Source organism: Takifugu rubripes, chromosome 9, assembly GCF_901000725.2.
Source record: "Takifugu rubripes chromosome 9, fTakRub1.2, whole genome shotgun sequence".
NCBI classification, from domain to species: domain Eukaryota; kingdom Metazoa; phylum Chordata; class Actinopteri; order Tetraodontiformes; family Tetraodontidae; genus Takifugu; species Takifugu rubripes.
The window spans coordinates 5,125,958-5,142,054 of NC_042293.1; the positions used below are offsets into that span (position 1 = coordinate 5,125,958).

Genomic DNA, 16,097 nt, shown 5'->3' on the forward strand with positions numbered 1-16,097 from the left:
CCAGGAGGGGCTTGTTAATGCTTAATGTTCGTGATGCTTAATGTGTGAGCTCGCACACCTGTTCAAGAACAATAGGATACATCCACTGTAAGGAGTATCAGGATGCAAAATGGATTGGAGTTGCCGATGCATGGGAAGCAGGGAGAAGCAGAATTTCTTCTCTTGGTGTATGTTTTAACATTGTATGGAAGGATGAGCTGTGTGTGTCAAATCAAATCAAATCTTTATTTATATAGCATCTTTTACAATCAAAATTGTTTCAAGGCACTTTCCAGAATCCCAGGGCCTAACCCCAGACAAGCAACAGTGGCAAGGAAAAACTCCCCTTTTACAGGAAGAAACCTTGAGCAGGACCAGGCTCATGTAGGGGGACCCTCCTGCTGATGGCTGGCTGGGTAGAGAGAGAGGAGAAGGGGGAGGACAGGTAGAGGATAGAATAGGTAGGAGAGGAGAGGCATAGAGCATAGAAATACATTAAAAAAAAAACATTATATTGAATAAGCTGTTGGTTGAGTGGGTCAGCGGGGTTGGAGGTCATTATGCAGCTCTGAAGGCGATACCTGTAAATGAATACAGAACGAGGGGAAGCAGAAAAACTACAGAAGAAATAGCATCACTCGTCTACTTGATGAGGAAGAGGAGAGGAGAGGAGAGGAGAGGAGAGGAGAGGAGAGGAAACCATGACCCAGTGGGGTGACAGAGGCCTATCAGGTGATCATGTTTCTGGACCCCGGCAGCCTTGGCCTATAGCAGCATAGCTAAGATGTTAACCTAATGATTAGATGACCCCCTAAGTATGATAATTTGTCTGTCTAGGATAATAACTGCAACTGCAGAATTAGTAACAATAAGCTTTTTCAAAGAGGTAGGTTTTAAGCCTAATCTTAAAAGTAGAGATGGAGTCAGCCTCCTGTACCTGGACAGGGAGCTGGTTCCATAGCAGGGGGGCCTGATAGCTAAATGCTCGGCCCCCCATTCTACTCCTAGAGACTCTGGGAACCACAAGGAGACCAGCATTCTGAGAGCGGAGCGGTCTATTGGGCTGGTAAGGTATCACTAGCTCCTCCAGGTAGGATGGAGCGAGGCCTCTGAGGACCTTGTTGGTCAAAAGAAGGGTTTTAAAAATTATTCTAAATTTAATGGGCAGCCAATGAAGAGACACCAGTACAGGAGTTATGTGATCTCTTTTGTCAATGCCTGTCAGAACTCTGGCTGCAGCATTTTGGATTAACTGGAGGCTTCTTAAAGAGTTGTTTGGACACCCTGATAATAAAGAATTACAATAGTCCAGCCTGGAAGTAACAAATGCATGGACTAACTTTTCAGCATCATGCCGCGTCAGTAGTTTCCTAATAATTGTGATGTTCCTGTGAAAAAAGGCACTTCTATCGACTAATTTATTTGTGTGTGAGAAAGCCAAAATAATAAATCAATGAAGACATGTTCATATTTACATATGAACATGTGAATGCATTTGTGAATCTTGTGGCTTACTTTGATTCTGGTGCTTCTTCAGGTGGTGAATAATGTTCATCAGAATAATCTGGTGAATGAGCTTGTGAATAATCATCTTCAGAATCATTATGATCAACAGACATGAGGTCTAATTCCTGTGAAATGTATTCACCAACAGCCAGCTCATTCTCATCACCATTTGATAAAGCCACCTCAGAGCTGTTTGCAATTGCTGTGAACACCTATTCTGCTTTTGTCAATGAAAATTGTTAGATTTTCATGCTATATAAACCCACATACATTATTGTTCATGACTAATATTATTTCAACAACAAAATATTAGTTGTTTTAACTTGTCCATTATTCTGTTGAGAGTGGCTTGAGAAAATTGGCTTCTATCCCTGCCATCTTGTTTTTGATGAAATGTGTGTAATGTTGTCATGTGACCACGAGATGATGTAGTAGGCTGGGTTAAAGTATTAAAATATGTAGTATTTTGTTGCAAAAACATCAGAAATGTAATGGCCTCTCTTGAGGATGCATCTGCTAAATGACTAAAATATAAAAAATGTAAATGTAATTTGCAACTATTAACTGTGTCAACTGCACAAGAGGCCACAGTGGTCTTAGTTTGAAAGATGTCAACATTGCCATTGTTTGTCAGAAATTGAGAAAATTATACTTACGTTCTAAACAGGGTTAAGAATATACAGGTTTTGCTGTGATCATGTAAAAGCAATATCCAAAAAAGGTGGGATATTGCCTTCAACCAGCATACTCAAGTTAATGTAAATGCAGATTCTTTTTCCCCTCAACTTTTACCATAGCAGGTGGAGAGTGTAATGGCCAACAGAGATTCACTAGCAGTTTCTACTTCCTTGATCTCACACTTGACATATTATTTTGATTTAATGAAGCTTAATTTAACCAGATAAAAACCCATTGAGAACAGGATCTTTTTCACAAGGGTATACCTGGTCAAGAGGTCAGCAGCACATGTCATAGGAACACTTACAAGAAAGTGATAGCATAGGTTAAAACATACAATTTCAAAGATGAAATGTTGTTTTTCAATAAGACTAAGAAATGCGGGCGCTATAACAAAACAGCAATTTAAGAGTTAAAATAAAAGCACTGTTCAGTCGTCTCACACTGTCCATCCCTCAGGACAGAACAGAATGCTTCAAGCATAATAACTTCATATATATATAAAATATTTCTTAGAAGTTCTGCAGTTGATGTTTTCTGCCTATCTCAAAATAGAAGATGAAGTTAGATGATGTAACTGTGGAATACTTTATTCATCACTGATGCTCAAACACTCAACTGTGAAAAGCATGCAATTAAAACTAGCCAAGCTATTATAATTTTAAGTGGATGAAAAAATTAGCAAGATTTACTTGTGTACAAAGGAACCCCGTGGGATTTTGAAAATCAACATCAAGTTTCACTGAATGTTTTTCCAGTCTCACAACAATAATATTTTTTTTTTTTTTTCATATATACAGGACGAGCCAACCACTGGTCAGCATTGATTGGTGCATCTCACTCAAAAAGCTACATGCTCTGGGAATATGGAGGCTTTGCCACTGAGGGTGTGCGTCAGGTTGCTGAATTTGGTTCCCCTATTAGAATGGAAGAAGAGATTCGGCAGAAGGTAGGACTAGCACAGAAGGTAGCTTTCATTATTGATTACAGGGTAGTTGTGAATTAATCAAGCATGAGCACAAAGATCGTATTTACGTATCTATGATCCCCTCTCTGTTTTGTTGTTCACAAATCCATCAGTTCCACTCACCTCAACCAACCATAAGGTATAATGTGGGCAGGTTGTAAAGGCCTTAATTTCGGAAACAGTCAATTCTCACCAAAAACCAATAACTGATTTGGTGGTAGATCAATCTGTTGGGAACTGGGCTGAGAAGCAGAGGGTTCTCAGTTCAAGCCCCAGTACAGACTAAACTTGGAAGGTGTTCTGCTAGTAGTGGAAGGTGCCAGAACACCTTTAGAGCACTGCTGAGTTACCCTTGAGCAAGGTACCAAACCCATAAATGCTCACATAGGGCCCTGCGATGAACTGGCCATTGTCATCCCAAAGGGGATAAAACGGTCAAGAAGGCGAGACATAACTGATAAAGATGAGACATACCGTAATTGTTTATTTTTGCTGAATGATAAAATTCCACCTCTACCAAAAAGCAGATGTCCTTTTGCTCTCATTCATTTTTAATTTATCAAATACATTAGAACTACAAGTAGAGGATTTGTACAAATTACATACTTGTTTGCTATTATCTACTATCTTGATTGAGTGGACTATTTAAGGTTCTCACTGATTAACTAAAAAATAACACAACCATAAACATAAAAAAAGCACTCTTTGACTGTAGTCTGGCAAGGACCAAACTCCGTTATAACATTACAGTATGTATACATGGCAGATCTTCGAGCAATTTGATTTTTTTTAGGCTGAATAATAAATACAATGCACTCTGGGATCATTTGTTCGCTGATGTACCAGAATGCCTGAATAATAGACATAAGTTTATTTCTTCCTTCTTTTTCTAGACTGCTTTCTTTGGTACTAGAGGCTATCTGGGCTGCATATGGGCAAAGACAGGATACACACCAGAATGAGTTGCCACCTTATTCTCTGAAATTTTACATATAAAGCCCTCTAGCTTGAATTATGCTGACAGCTTCAAAAATAGCTTTGCCTACATTGTGTCTTTTGGGCTTATCATATCAAGCAGCTTCTCCATAAAGCAAAAATTATCGAATCCCCATTTTAAAAAAAAAAAAAGCTGCACATTGTGTGCTCTCATCATATGCCATCAGGTAAAAATAACTTTATTTTCAGACAATGCTAGGCAATAAGTTAAGTGATCTCATAGTGTTAGGTTCAGATAACCTAAAACATGAGAGAAACAAATGACGCAAAGACAACATTTTTGAATTTTACTTGCAAGGAGGACGGAGAGATGTGCTCAGATACAGATCTCATACATGTCCTGAGGCACACCTCTCGCCACCCTTCTTTTATTAGGATTAGGAGGTACCTAGTTACACAGAATTCAATTGTGCCTAAAGGGAGGGGGAAACACCACAATAGCAGGGTCCATTCATAGTAAAACATGTGAACCATGATGGTGAATATATGAACATGTCTTCATTGATTTATTAGCTTGGCTTTCTCACACACACAGCACATCCTTCCATACAATGTACATACCCCAGACATACACGTGAGAAGTAATTCTCCTGCTTCCTACGCTGTTATCGGCAACTTCGATCCATGTTGCATCCTGATACTCCTTACAGTGGCTGTATCCTGTTGTTCTTGAACAGGTGTGTGAGCTCACACATTAAGCATCACAAACATTAACCATTAACACGTAGAGATACAAGCCACTGACACCAAGACAAGGAAGCTCCTTACCATGCATGGAGGGTTTCACCCTAAGTTCAGCATCCTTAGGCTGTACACGGAGTGAAAGGAAGGGGGGCGAAGACTAGTACTGTCCAGGGGGAACAACCAGTTGCCGAGAATACATCAAGAAAATGGCCCCCACTGCTGAGTGAATGCCTCAGGCAACGGATGCCCAGCAAGGAGGAGGAGCCCAAGGGGCTATCATGGAAAGACAAGTCCATGCATGGTATGTACCACCGACAAATTGAGGAAGTGGCTGACAACGAAAAAACATACCAGTGACCCGGACTGAAAGACAGCACAGAAGCACTACTCATGGCTGCACAAGAACAGGCAACAAACATCAGAGCAATAGAGGCCGGGACCTACCATACCAGACAAGATCCCAGGTGTTGGCTGTGTAGAGAAGCCCCTGAGACGGTCCAGCATATCACAGCAGGGTGAAAGATTTTGGCAGGCAAGGCATACATGGAGTGGGATAACCAGGTGTCTGGCATAGTGTACAGGTGCATCTGCACTGAGTATGGACTGGAGGTCCCTGGGTCCAGGTGGGAGACACCCCTGAAAGTGCCGGAGAACAAGCACGCCAAGATCCAGTGGGACTTCCAGATCCAGACTGACAAGATGGTGTGGCCAATCAGCCTGACATTGTGGTGGTAGATTAACACCAGAAAACAATGATGGTGATAGATGTAGCAATCCCAAGCAGCAACATCAGGAAGAAAGAACATGAGAAGCTGGAGAAATACCAAAGGCTGAAAGAGGAGATCAAGAGAATGTGAGGTGTCAAGGCAACAGGCCCACGGACTGGGGATGAAGCAGGAACAGGTGTTTGTCGTACCCCTTTTTCCCGGCCTTCCTTAACAACAAACAGGCCATATCCATCCATGGCAGGCTAAAACTGTACAAGAGTCTTTGTACCGCCTGCAGTTTGAAAGCTGTGACACGAAATGCGATGTCCACCAATCCCTGTCCTCCCACCTGTACTTGCAGGTACAGTACTGCGGACCTGAAAATAAATAGTTCACAATCAGCCTCTGGACTCCTTCGATCAGACCAACCAATTATGGTAAGACTGTCAGACTGTGCCAAGGGGTTGAGGCGACCAAATTATTGACAATCAGGACTCTGCCCCTGTAGGAATCTGGCACACACCTGCACCATAGTACACTCCCATTTCTTCTTCTCAACGTTTTCTGTCCCAAGGAACACACCTAAGACTTTCAAGCCTGTCCGGAAATAGGACATACCTGTCTTAGTCCCCGTTGGACGTTCACTGGACAGCTCAGCCCACCACCAACCTTCACCAAACAACAAGCGTCCCAGCAAACCCAAAAGTGCCAAAATAAATCCCCCAAACCAAACACCCTTAATGTGGAAAAAAGAAATCTGTGATCGACCCTGTCGAAGGCCTTCTCCTGGTCTAAGCAAATCACACTGTACAATTTACAAATGTCAAACAAGTCTCTCATTAAAAATAGGTTGCCCATAATGGACCTGTCCAGCACACACACTGGTCTCTGTGGACGACCAAATCGAGGTAGTTCTTGGGCCTTTTGGCAAGCACCTTCAAAAGAAGTTTATAATGGGTGCAGAGCCACGCCACAGGTCTCCAGTTTTTTAATAGAGCTTATTCCCTTTTCTTTGGGATTAGGGAGAGGACTGCAGTCCGACAGGATGTGGGTAATAGACCTGTGTGAACGCACTCCTGCAGCACCTCCTGCAGCACTCCTGCAGCACCCAGACACCTCCAGAAATGTTTATAAAGGTCTGTGGGCAATCCAGACCAGAAGACATCTGTCCCACCGTAGCAGTTTAGTTCCTCAAAGTGGATGTTAGCATCCAGGTTAGACGGGCCCTCGTGGCTCAACCAAGGAAGTCCCTGCAGCAGCTCGCCCTCCCTGCTACAGTTTTCTGCCCTATAGAGGGTGCTGTAGAAGTTTACAGCATGCCTACTCGTCTCACCCTAGTCAGTTGTTACCGTCCCATCAGGAAGGCAGAGACAGAACATCTGTTTGAGGTGTGGAACAGACCTCTCCATATTAAAAAAGAAGGAGGTGGGAGCATCCATCTCCTTGATGGTGGTGAACCTTGACCTCACCTAAGCCCCTTTCACTCTTTCCTGTAAAAATGTTATGAGTTCCTGCCTCTTTTGTTTCAGTTTGTGACCCTCCGTGCTGGTATGTGTGCAAAAACTAATTTCCAGATCCCTGATTTCCCTTTCAAAGTGTCCTATGGTTTGTTTGACCCATGTTGTTGAGTGACTAATGTACTGCTGACAAAAGACTCTAATGTGCACTTTGCTCACCTCCCACCACCGACAAAGACACTCAAAGTCCCCCTTCCTTCCTCTCCAGGTTCCCCAGAAAGCCTCAAACCTGCCACTAAACTCAGTGTCGTGGAGTAGCTTCACATTAAAGTGCTAGTATGAACTGCATTTGTATGTTTGTGAGATAAGGAAGGCAAAAGTTACCAAGTGATGATCAGTGAACCAAACTGGATAAATGTGACTGTTCAATAATCTATTGCTAAAACCATGTGACAAGTATAATCTGTCCACCCGGACTGCACTAATAACCCCATCCACCACCTTCACCCATGTATACTGCTTGATGGTGGGATGTTTTATCCTCCAAACATCGACCACCTCTGCTCCCAGCCTAAACAAAACAGTAGCAGACTGGAGATGAGGCTCCTGTCCTATCCTGTCCAGTGTGAAGTCTGTGGTTCAGTTCCAATGAATCTACCTCATTGTCTCCATCATTATGTGTCTCCTGGAGGAGAAAGATTTCTAGTTTCCTCTGAGAAACCATTTCTGCAACTAGAGCCCTCTTCCATGGATCCCTTGTTCATAGAAGCTTGGAGAGTTGAAAACAGTAGAAGGAGAAGCAAATGAGGGACAAGTTGTGCATCACATTCATCCTCATCATTATCATTATCATCAGCAGCCTACTTGGGAGCTCTTATAGCATTTTTTAAAAACTTTTTTCTCTTTAGTTGCTTTAGCATCTTTCTCATTGCATCCTATGTTTTTTTTTTTTAGACAGAACTGTTTCTTTTAATCTAGGATGATGACTCCCACAACCTTCTGCAGTGTTAATGCACTTTTCAGGAACTTCTCTGGATCTGGGAAATAATCAGTCACCTTCACAGACTGGCCAAAAGTTTTTATCAAGGAAGCTGTTGATGTATTACAGGGTGTACAGCTGAGCCTCCGCTACCTTGTCACCACCACCGCGAGGTGAGGCGACACTGCTTGACATTGTGCCGGTGTGCACTTTGAAATGCACGTCTATCATCTGTGTTGGATAGTTCAGGAACATTAATCACTACCTCCTGAACTAGAGAAAGTGCTTCAGTTTATTGCAGTTTATTGCTCACCCACAGTTTTGAGACCACTCGCCATTTTCCTGAAGTGCTGCAGTTCCTGCTTCAGAGTTTCATTAGGAATAAACGGGGAAACACCAGAGACGGTGACCCAAGTGGAGGGCACAGTGAGTGAGGAAACCTGCAGGTACGCACCATTCAGAGTCACCCCACTAGCCAACAAATCAGCCACCAGTCGCTCCTCTTTAATAAAGACCACCACTCCTCTATTCATCCTGGAGGCGTAGGACAGGTTCGAATGTCACACCTGGTCTCCTACGGCCAGGAAGACCTTCTCCACCGGCACCGATGAGTCAGATTGAACCCGCACCCTGTGTTGGAGCAAAAGAGATGGCATCCCCGAGGACGGCATCCCCGTTGTAAAACACAGCGAACCCTCCACCAAACTGCACTAAACCACCCGACAAAAACCACCCAGATTATAGTGAAGACACACCACCAAGAAGGGAAAAATAGTCAGGAGGAAAAAAAACTCAGAAACTTTCATCAATTTCAGCATGCTCTCCAGAAAACTCACAGAGAGGCACTGAGAGAGAGAAAGATAGGCAGAGAGAGAGAGACAGAGAGAGAATCCTGCATAGAACCCTCATACTCCCAGGCTTCTGGTAGTGGACCCAAGTCTAAAAGAAGCACCGTCCAGGTGGGCAAGGAAAAGAGATTATATATACAGTATATCCCCCCCTCTTTCCAAGATGGCACCGCACGAGTGGCAGATTGTTACAGTAGCTCTGAGCGTGTTTACATGTTTTAGTGTGCTTTTATATTTTTTTCATGCGTCCTTTTGTACCTTTTGTGCGTCCTTTCGTGCGTCCTTTCGTGCGTCCTTTTGTACCAGTCTCAGTCGGAACAGCTGTTGCACTGAGCAACACGAGGGTACTCCCCGCGGAAATACAGGTGATCCCCTCGGAATTAGGGAGAAGGAGAAGGGGATGCAGAGCAGGGACGAAGCGTCGGGAGAAGAAAAGACGGTATAAACCATCCATACCGTTGGTCATCATGGGGAACATGAGATCTCTCCCTAATAAGATGGATGAGCTGTCGGCGCTAACCAGGCTACAGAGGGAGTACCGGGAGTGTAGCCTCATGTGCTTCACAGAGACCTGGCTGAATGGACTGTCGTCGGATTCACACGTAACCCTGGATGGTTTTCAACTCGTGAGAGCGGACAGGAAAGCTAATGAAAGCGGTAAGAGGAAAGGAGGGGGCATTGCGATGTTTGTGAACGATAGATGGTGTAACCCAGGGCACATCAGGGTGAAGGAGCAGTACTGCAGCAAAGACATTAAACTGCTAGCAGTTAGCATTCGGCCATATTACCTCCCAAGGGAATTCTTGCATGTTATCGCGATAACCGTGTACATCCCTCCGTCGGCCGATGCCGCTGCTGCCTGCGAGACTTTACACACCATAGTTTCAAAGCTTCAGACATCGCACCCCCAGTCCCTCCTCCTCATCTCTGGTGACTTTAATCATGCTTCTCTGTCCTCCACTCTCCCAACCTTCACCCAATATGTGAAATGCCACACAAGAGACAATAGAACTTTGGATTTAATGTATGTAAACACGAAGGATGCATACACCTCCTCCCCCCTCCCCCCGCTGGGCCGTTCTGATCACAACCTGGTTCACAACCTGTTCTATTTGATTTTATCTTATTTTTCTCTGAGTGCTCTTGCTGCTGTTGTTGCACTGTAAATTTCCCCGTGTGGGACAATAAAGGATCTGAATCTGAATCTGTCCCCTGCATACATACCTATGGTGAATAAACAACCACCCACCAAGAGGTATGTAAGGAGCTGGTCTGAGGAGACCAGCATGGCTCTGAGGGACTGCTTCGACACCACAGACTGGGATGTGTTATGTGAACCTCACGGGGAGGACATCGACGGCCTGACAACCTGCATCACAGACTACATCAACTTCTGTGTGGAAAATACCGTGCATACCAGGAAGGTTCGGTGTTTCCCCAACAACAAACCCTGGGTGACCCCTGATCTAAAAGCCCTGCTGAATGAGAAGAAGAGGGTTTTTAGATCTGGGGACAAGGAGGAGCTGAGGAGAGTCCAGAAGGAGCTGAGAAGGGGGATAAGGAGAGGCAAGGACAGCTACAGGAGGAAGCTGGAGGAGCGCCTCAAGGGGAGCAACGCCAGGGAAGTCTGAAGAGGCCTAAAAACCATCTCAGGCCACACAAAGGACAGTGGGAGGGGCCCTGAATCTGGGGGCCAGGACTGGGCAAATGAGTTGAATTCCTTTTTCAACAGATTCGACTGTACTGCCCCTCCCCCTCTCTCTCCCACTCATCAAAGCCCAGACCTGACTGTGCTGTCACATCACCATCCCCCCTCTCCCCCCGTAACACCTCCGGCACTGGCAGCTCTCTCCTCCCCCTGCCAGATCGACCCTCCCAGTCCAACCCCCGTCCTCACCCACCAGGAGTCACACCTCGCCTCTCCATTACAGCTGATCAGGTGAGGAAGGAGCTGAGGAGGACCAAGACAAGGAAAGCTACTGGCCCTGATGGCATCAACTCCAGACTACTCAAGGACTGTGCAGATCAGCTCTGTGGAGTACTCCTGCACATCTTCAACCTGAGCCTCAGTCTGGAGAGAGTTCCACTACTGTTGAAAACATCATGTGTGGTTCCGGTTCCTAAGACTGCGCACGCCAGGGAGCCCAACCACTTCAGGCTAGTGGCTTTAACCTCTCACCTGATGAAGACCATGGAGAGGATCGTTCTCACCCACCTCCGACAGCTGGTGGACAGCAAGATGGACCCTCTACAGTTTGCATATCGACCGGGCATTGGTGTGGATGATGCGGTCATCTACCTGCTGCACCGGTCACTCTCACACCTAGAGAGCACCGGGAGCACTGTGAGAGTCATGTTCTTTGACTTCTCCAGTGCCTTCAACACAATCCAGCCATCATTGCTGAGAGGAAAGATGGAGGGAGCCGGAGTTGACTGTCACCTAGCTGCCTGGACCACCGACTACCTCACCAACAGACTACAGTACGTGAGGGTCCGTGACTGTGAGTCCGACATGGTAGTCTGCAGCACGGGGGCACCGCAGGGTACAGTTCTCTCTCCCTTCCTCTTCACTCTCTACACATCGGACTTCAGCCACAACTCAGACAGCTGCCACCTCCAGAAGTTCTCCGATGATACAGCCATCGCTGGACGTGTATCTGAGGGGAACGAACTGGAGTACAGGGAGGTCATCACCAACTTTGTGGCCTGGTGTGAACTGAACCATCTGCGCATCAACGCCAGCAAGACAAAGGAGGTGGTGATCAACTTCAGTAGGAAGGCTTCTCACATTGCACCCATGAACATTCAGGGTTTGGACATTGAGATCGTGGAGGAGTACAAACACCTGGGTGTTCATCTCAATAATAAACTGGACTGGACTCATAACACAGACGCCCTGTACAAGAAGGGCCAAAGTCGTCTTCATCTGCTGAGGAGACTGAGGTCCTTTGGAGTGTACAGGACACTGCTTAGGACTTTTTATGACTCTGTGGTGGCATCGGTGATCTTCTATGGTGTGGTCTGCTGGAGCTGTGGAAGCTCAGAGAGGGACAGGAAGAGACTTAACAAACTGGTCAGAAAGGCTGGCTCACTCCTGGACTGTTCTCTGGACTCCATTGATGAGGTGGGTGAGAGGAGGATGTTAGTCAAGCTGACATCAATTATGGACACCCCCTTTCACCCCCTACACGAGACTGTGGGGGCCTTAAGCAGCTCCTTCAGCAGCAGACTGTTACACCCACGGTGTAAAAAGGAACGATACCGCAGGTCATTCATCCCAAATGCAGTCAGATAGTACAACATTCACAACTCTTAACGTAGCACCAATAACCCATGGTTTGGCATATTTTTCTCCGCACTACTTAATCATACTACCTCCGGAATGTCTTATTTGCACATCTCTTATTTGCGCCTTTATTTTTCTTCATATTATCTGACATTCCTTCTGTATATAAATTTTAATTTCTGTATATAATGTACATAGTAATGTACATAGCATAAGTCTTTTTCTTTTTTTCTTTTAGTACTATACTGTACACCACGGGCTACCGCTGTAACACGTGAATTTCCCCGATGTGGGATCAATAAAGTTTATCCTATCCTACAATATTTTCATGTCACAGTAAAATTACACACTATTGGCCTGTAGCAGCACTGATGTATTTATAAAACTTCAGATTCATGTTCACCAGTAGCATGCCATTAATTGAAGTGCCCGATTGTTCAAAAATGTTAATATTTAATTTAATTTAATAATTGTGTTATGGAAAGTCAAGGAGGCCTGGACCCAGATGCAGAGTCAAAGAGACGGCTCTTTATTGAACACAAAAAGGTGTAATATGAAAGAATCAAGAAAAGTAGCAGGCTGGCTCACTCCTGGACTGTTCTCTGGACTCCATTGATGAGGTGGGTGAGAGGAGGATGTTAGCCAAGCTGACATCAATTATGGACACCCCCTCTCACCCCCTACACAAGACTGTGGGGGCCTGAAGCAGCTCCTTCATCAGCAGACTGTTACACCCACGGTAAGGATGGGCGGATCGATCACGTGGTATCGATATATCGATACTCTCAAGCTACTCATTTGGTATCGATTTTCTTTTATAAATATCGATACTAACTAAAAAAAATTGGGGGTGTATGCATCACTTTGTGCCGTTTTAGATTAGTTACTTAATATGTTCCGGGACACCCCTATACCTGGCGGCGTATTGAGCTGGCCCATGTCACGTGACAGGAGATAGCGAATGAGCATCAACATGCAACATAGCCCGCTGAGCCGACACAGTCAGCAAAAGGCAGAGCCGGAGGAAATAATCAGCCAGAGATGCAATCGTCTTAAAGCATAAAATGTGAATATGATACTTTTTCTGAACAGCAATCTGAGACTTCAGTAAAGTGTCATGACATACCTCAAGTGCACTAAAGGTGTGATGGTGTCAGACATTGTTCTAGTTAATTTTCTTAAGGAACAACTGTCTTATGCAGGTTTAAAGGATAAGGAAATCCTAGTAATCAATTGACCATAATAAATTGTATATATGTTTCATGTAGGGGGTGAGAGGGGGTGTCCATAATTGATGTCAGCTTGGCCAACATCCTCCTCTCCTCTCCACCTCCTCAATGGAGCCCAGAGAACAGTCCAGGACTGAGCCAGCCCGTCTGACCAGCTTGTTGAGTCTCTTCCTGTCCCTCTCTGAGCTTCTACAGCTCCAGCAGACCACAGCGTAGAATATCACCGATGCCACCAGAGTCATAAAAAGTCCTAAGCAGTGACCTGCACACTCCAAAGGACCTCATTCTCCTCAACAGATGAAGACGACTTTGGCCCTTCTTGTACAGGGCGTCTGTGTTATGAGTCCAATCCAGTTTATTGTTGAGATGAACACCCAGGTATTTGTACTCCTGTACGATCTCAATGTCCAGACCCTGGATGTTCACGGGTGCAATGTGAGAAGCCTTTCTACTAAAGTCGATCACCACCTCCTTTGTCTTGCTGGCGTTGATGCGCAGATGGTTCAGTTCACACCAGGCGACAAAGTTGGTGATGACCTCCCTGTATTCCAGTTCGTTCCCCTCCGACACACGTCCAACGATGGCAGTATCATCGGAGAACTTCTGGAGGTGGCAGCTGTCCGAGTTGTGGCTGAAGTCCGATGTGTAGAGAGTGAAGAGGAAGGGAGAGAGAACTGTACCCTGCGGTGCCCCCGTGCTGCAGACTACCACCTCGGACTCACAGTCACGGAGCCTCACGTACTGTAGTCTGTTGGTGAGGTAGTCGGTGGTCCAGGCAGCTAGGTGACAGTCGACTCCGGCTCCCTCCAGCTTCCCTCTCAGCAATGATGGCAGGATTGTGTTGAAGGCACTGGAGAAGTCAAAGAACAAGGGGGGGGGCATCACCACTATAGATTAAAGTGAAAATTTTAAATTATTGTCAGATTTAACCCCCCCCCCCCCCCCCCCCCCCAAAAAAAAAGTTCCATTATTCACAAAAAAGGTCACTGAGGAATAATAATTAACTTCATAATTATATTTTTTCAATATTCTTCTGTGCCCCGTACTTGGAAAGTCAGAGATTCCTCACTACCTCAGAGTTGGCTTTCGAAGATGGCAAGCTCAAGTGTAAATGGTAAACAGAGCACTCACTCTTCCATACTTTTTGAAAACAAAGAAACATGCCAAGAGAAAAAAAATTGACTACATTTTGTTTTTCCTCTTCATCCACCTTGTTTGAAAGTTGCAAATCGACCACTGGCTTGTCCAGAAGTTGTTTTAATTTGGACAAGGCATGCGCCGGAATCGTTTTCGTGGAGGTTGCCATCTTGTATTCCAACTTTGTAATTGGAATGCTGAAAAGTCATCTGTGATGTCATTCCCAGATCCGACTTTTCGAGGTAAATGGAATGCAGAATTAAAAAATGGTGGTGAGTCTTGCGAGCGCACCAAAATGGTGAGTGGTTTCACGAGACTTCAGGATGCTGGAGAAGCCTGAGAGACTTTAATTTGTTACTGTGACCATGGGAATGTAGTCCGCTAAACTGGCGAATGGGAACTGTGATAATTCACTGGACCACAAATAACCTTATGAAAGAATGCTGAATAGAAGTGTGCATTTGTACACATGTATGAGTACATGTGGATTAGTAAGAAGAAGAATGAAAGATGCACATATGGCACATCACATCAACATATGTTCATTAAAGCACAACAAATACGTGCCTCTGCCAAGACATAAACCACCTCTTACTTGAGGCTGATGCTGATAGCTGACAATGGAAACATCTAGGCAACAGAATGGTGCATCTCTTAGCTGAATATAAAACTATTTAGGATTCTATCACTGATCTTCAAGCACGGAGTATGAAGGATGACTTAATTGTCCCAAAGTAGGCCGAAAAAACCCTGAACACTCAATGAAAAATGACTCAAACTACTAGAGGATACTGGTGAACCCCTGAGATTTCACTATTTTCATCAGCTGGGTGGGAAGAATCAGGATGACCACAAACATCTGCTTGATTTGGAACCCTCTCGTTCACACCAGACACGTTTTCCTCCGCATCGGTGGACATTCCTAAATGTTCAAATTTAGAAATTATACGTCAATTGTCAGTTTTGCTGCAATTGGGGGTCCACCGCCTGGCTGTACCTGGCTGTCCATTGCACTTATTAAAGTTATTAATGATTTTTTATAGCTTCAGATCATGAACTGGTTTCTATGCTGGTTCTGCTGGCCCTCGGTGCTGATTTTGATACAGGTCATCACAGCATCCTGTAACAGAGACTAGAACATGTGATTGGGATTAAAGGGACAGCACTAGACTGGATTAGATCATATTCATCAGATAGATACCAGTTTGCTCATGTCCATGGTGTTCCCTCTTCTTACAGTAGGGTTAGCCATGGAGTTCCACAAGGTTCTGATCTTGGACAAATCCTTTTCACCTTGTACATGCTTCCCTTAGGAAACATTATTCAGCAGCATGGAATACATTTTCATTGCTATGCTGATGACACTCAGCTTTATTTATCCATGAAACCAGAGGAGACAGAGCAGTTAGTGAAGCTTCAGACCTGTCTTAAAGACATAAAGTCATAGATATCTTCAAATTTCCTCCTCTGAGGTCATGGTGTTTGGTCCTGAACCTCTCAGGGATAGATTAAATCACATTGTCACTCTAGATCATGGGTCACCAACCTTTTTGAAACCAAGGGCTACTTCCTGGGTACTGATTAAGGCAATGAGCTACCAGTTTGATACACACTTCTGAAATTGCCAATTAGCTCAATTTAGCT

At 44.8% G+C, this 16,097-nt stretch overlaps 1 protein-coding gene across 4 annotated transcripts in view; it reads left to right on the forward strand.

The window, feature by feature from the left end:
- Positions 1-16,097, forward strand: part of LOC101073783 (spondin-1-like) — an 87,135-nt gene that overhangs the window by 33,613 nt on the left and 37,425 nt on the right. For all 4 annotated transcript variants that reach the window (XM_029842228.1, XM_029842226.1, XM_029842229.1 and 1 more), the window contains exon 6: positions 2,964-3,112. In XM_029842228.1, coding sequence (XP_029698088.1) covers positions 2,964-3,112 — 149 coding nt within the window. The remainder of the gene's footprint in view (positions 1-2,963; positions 3,113-16,097) is intronic.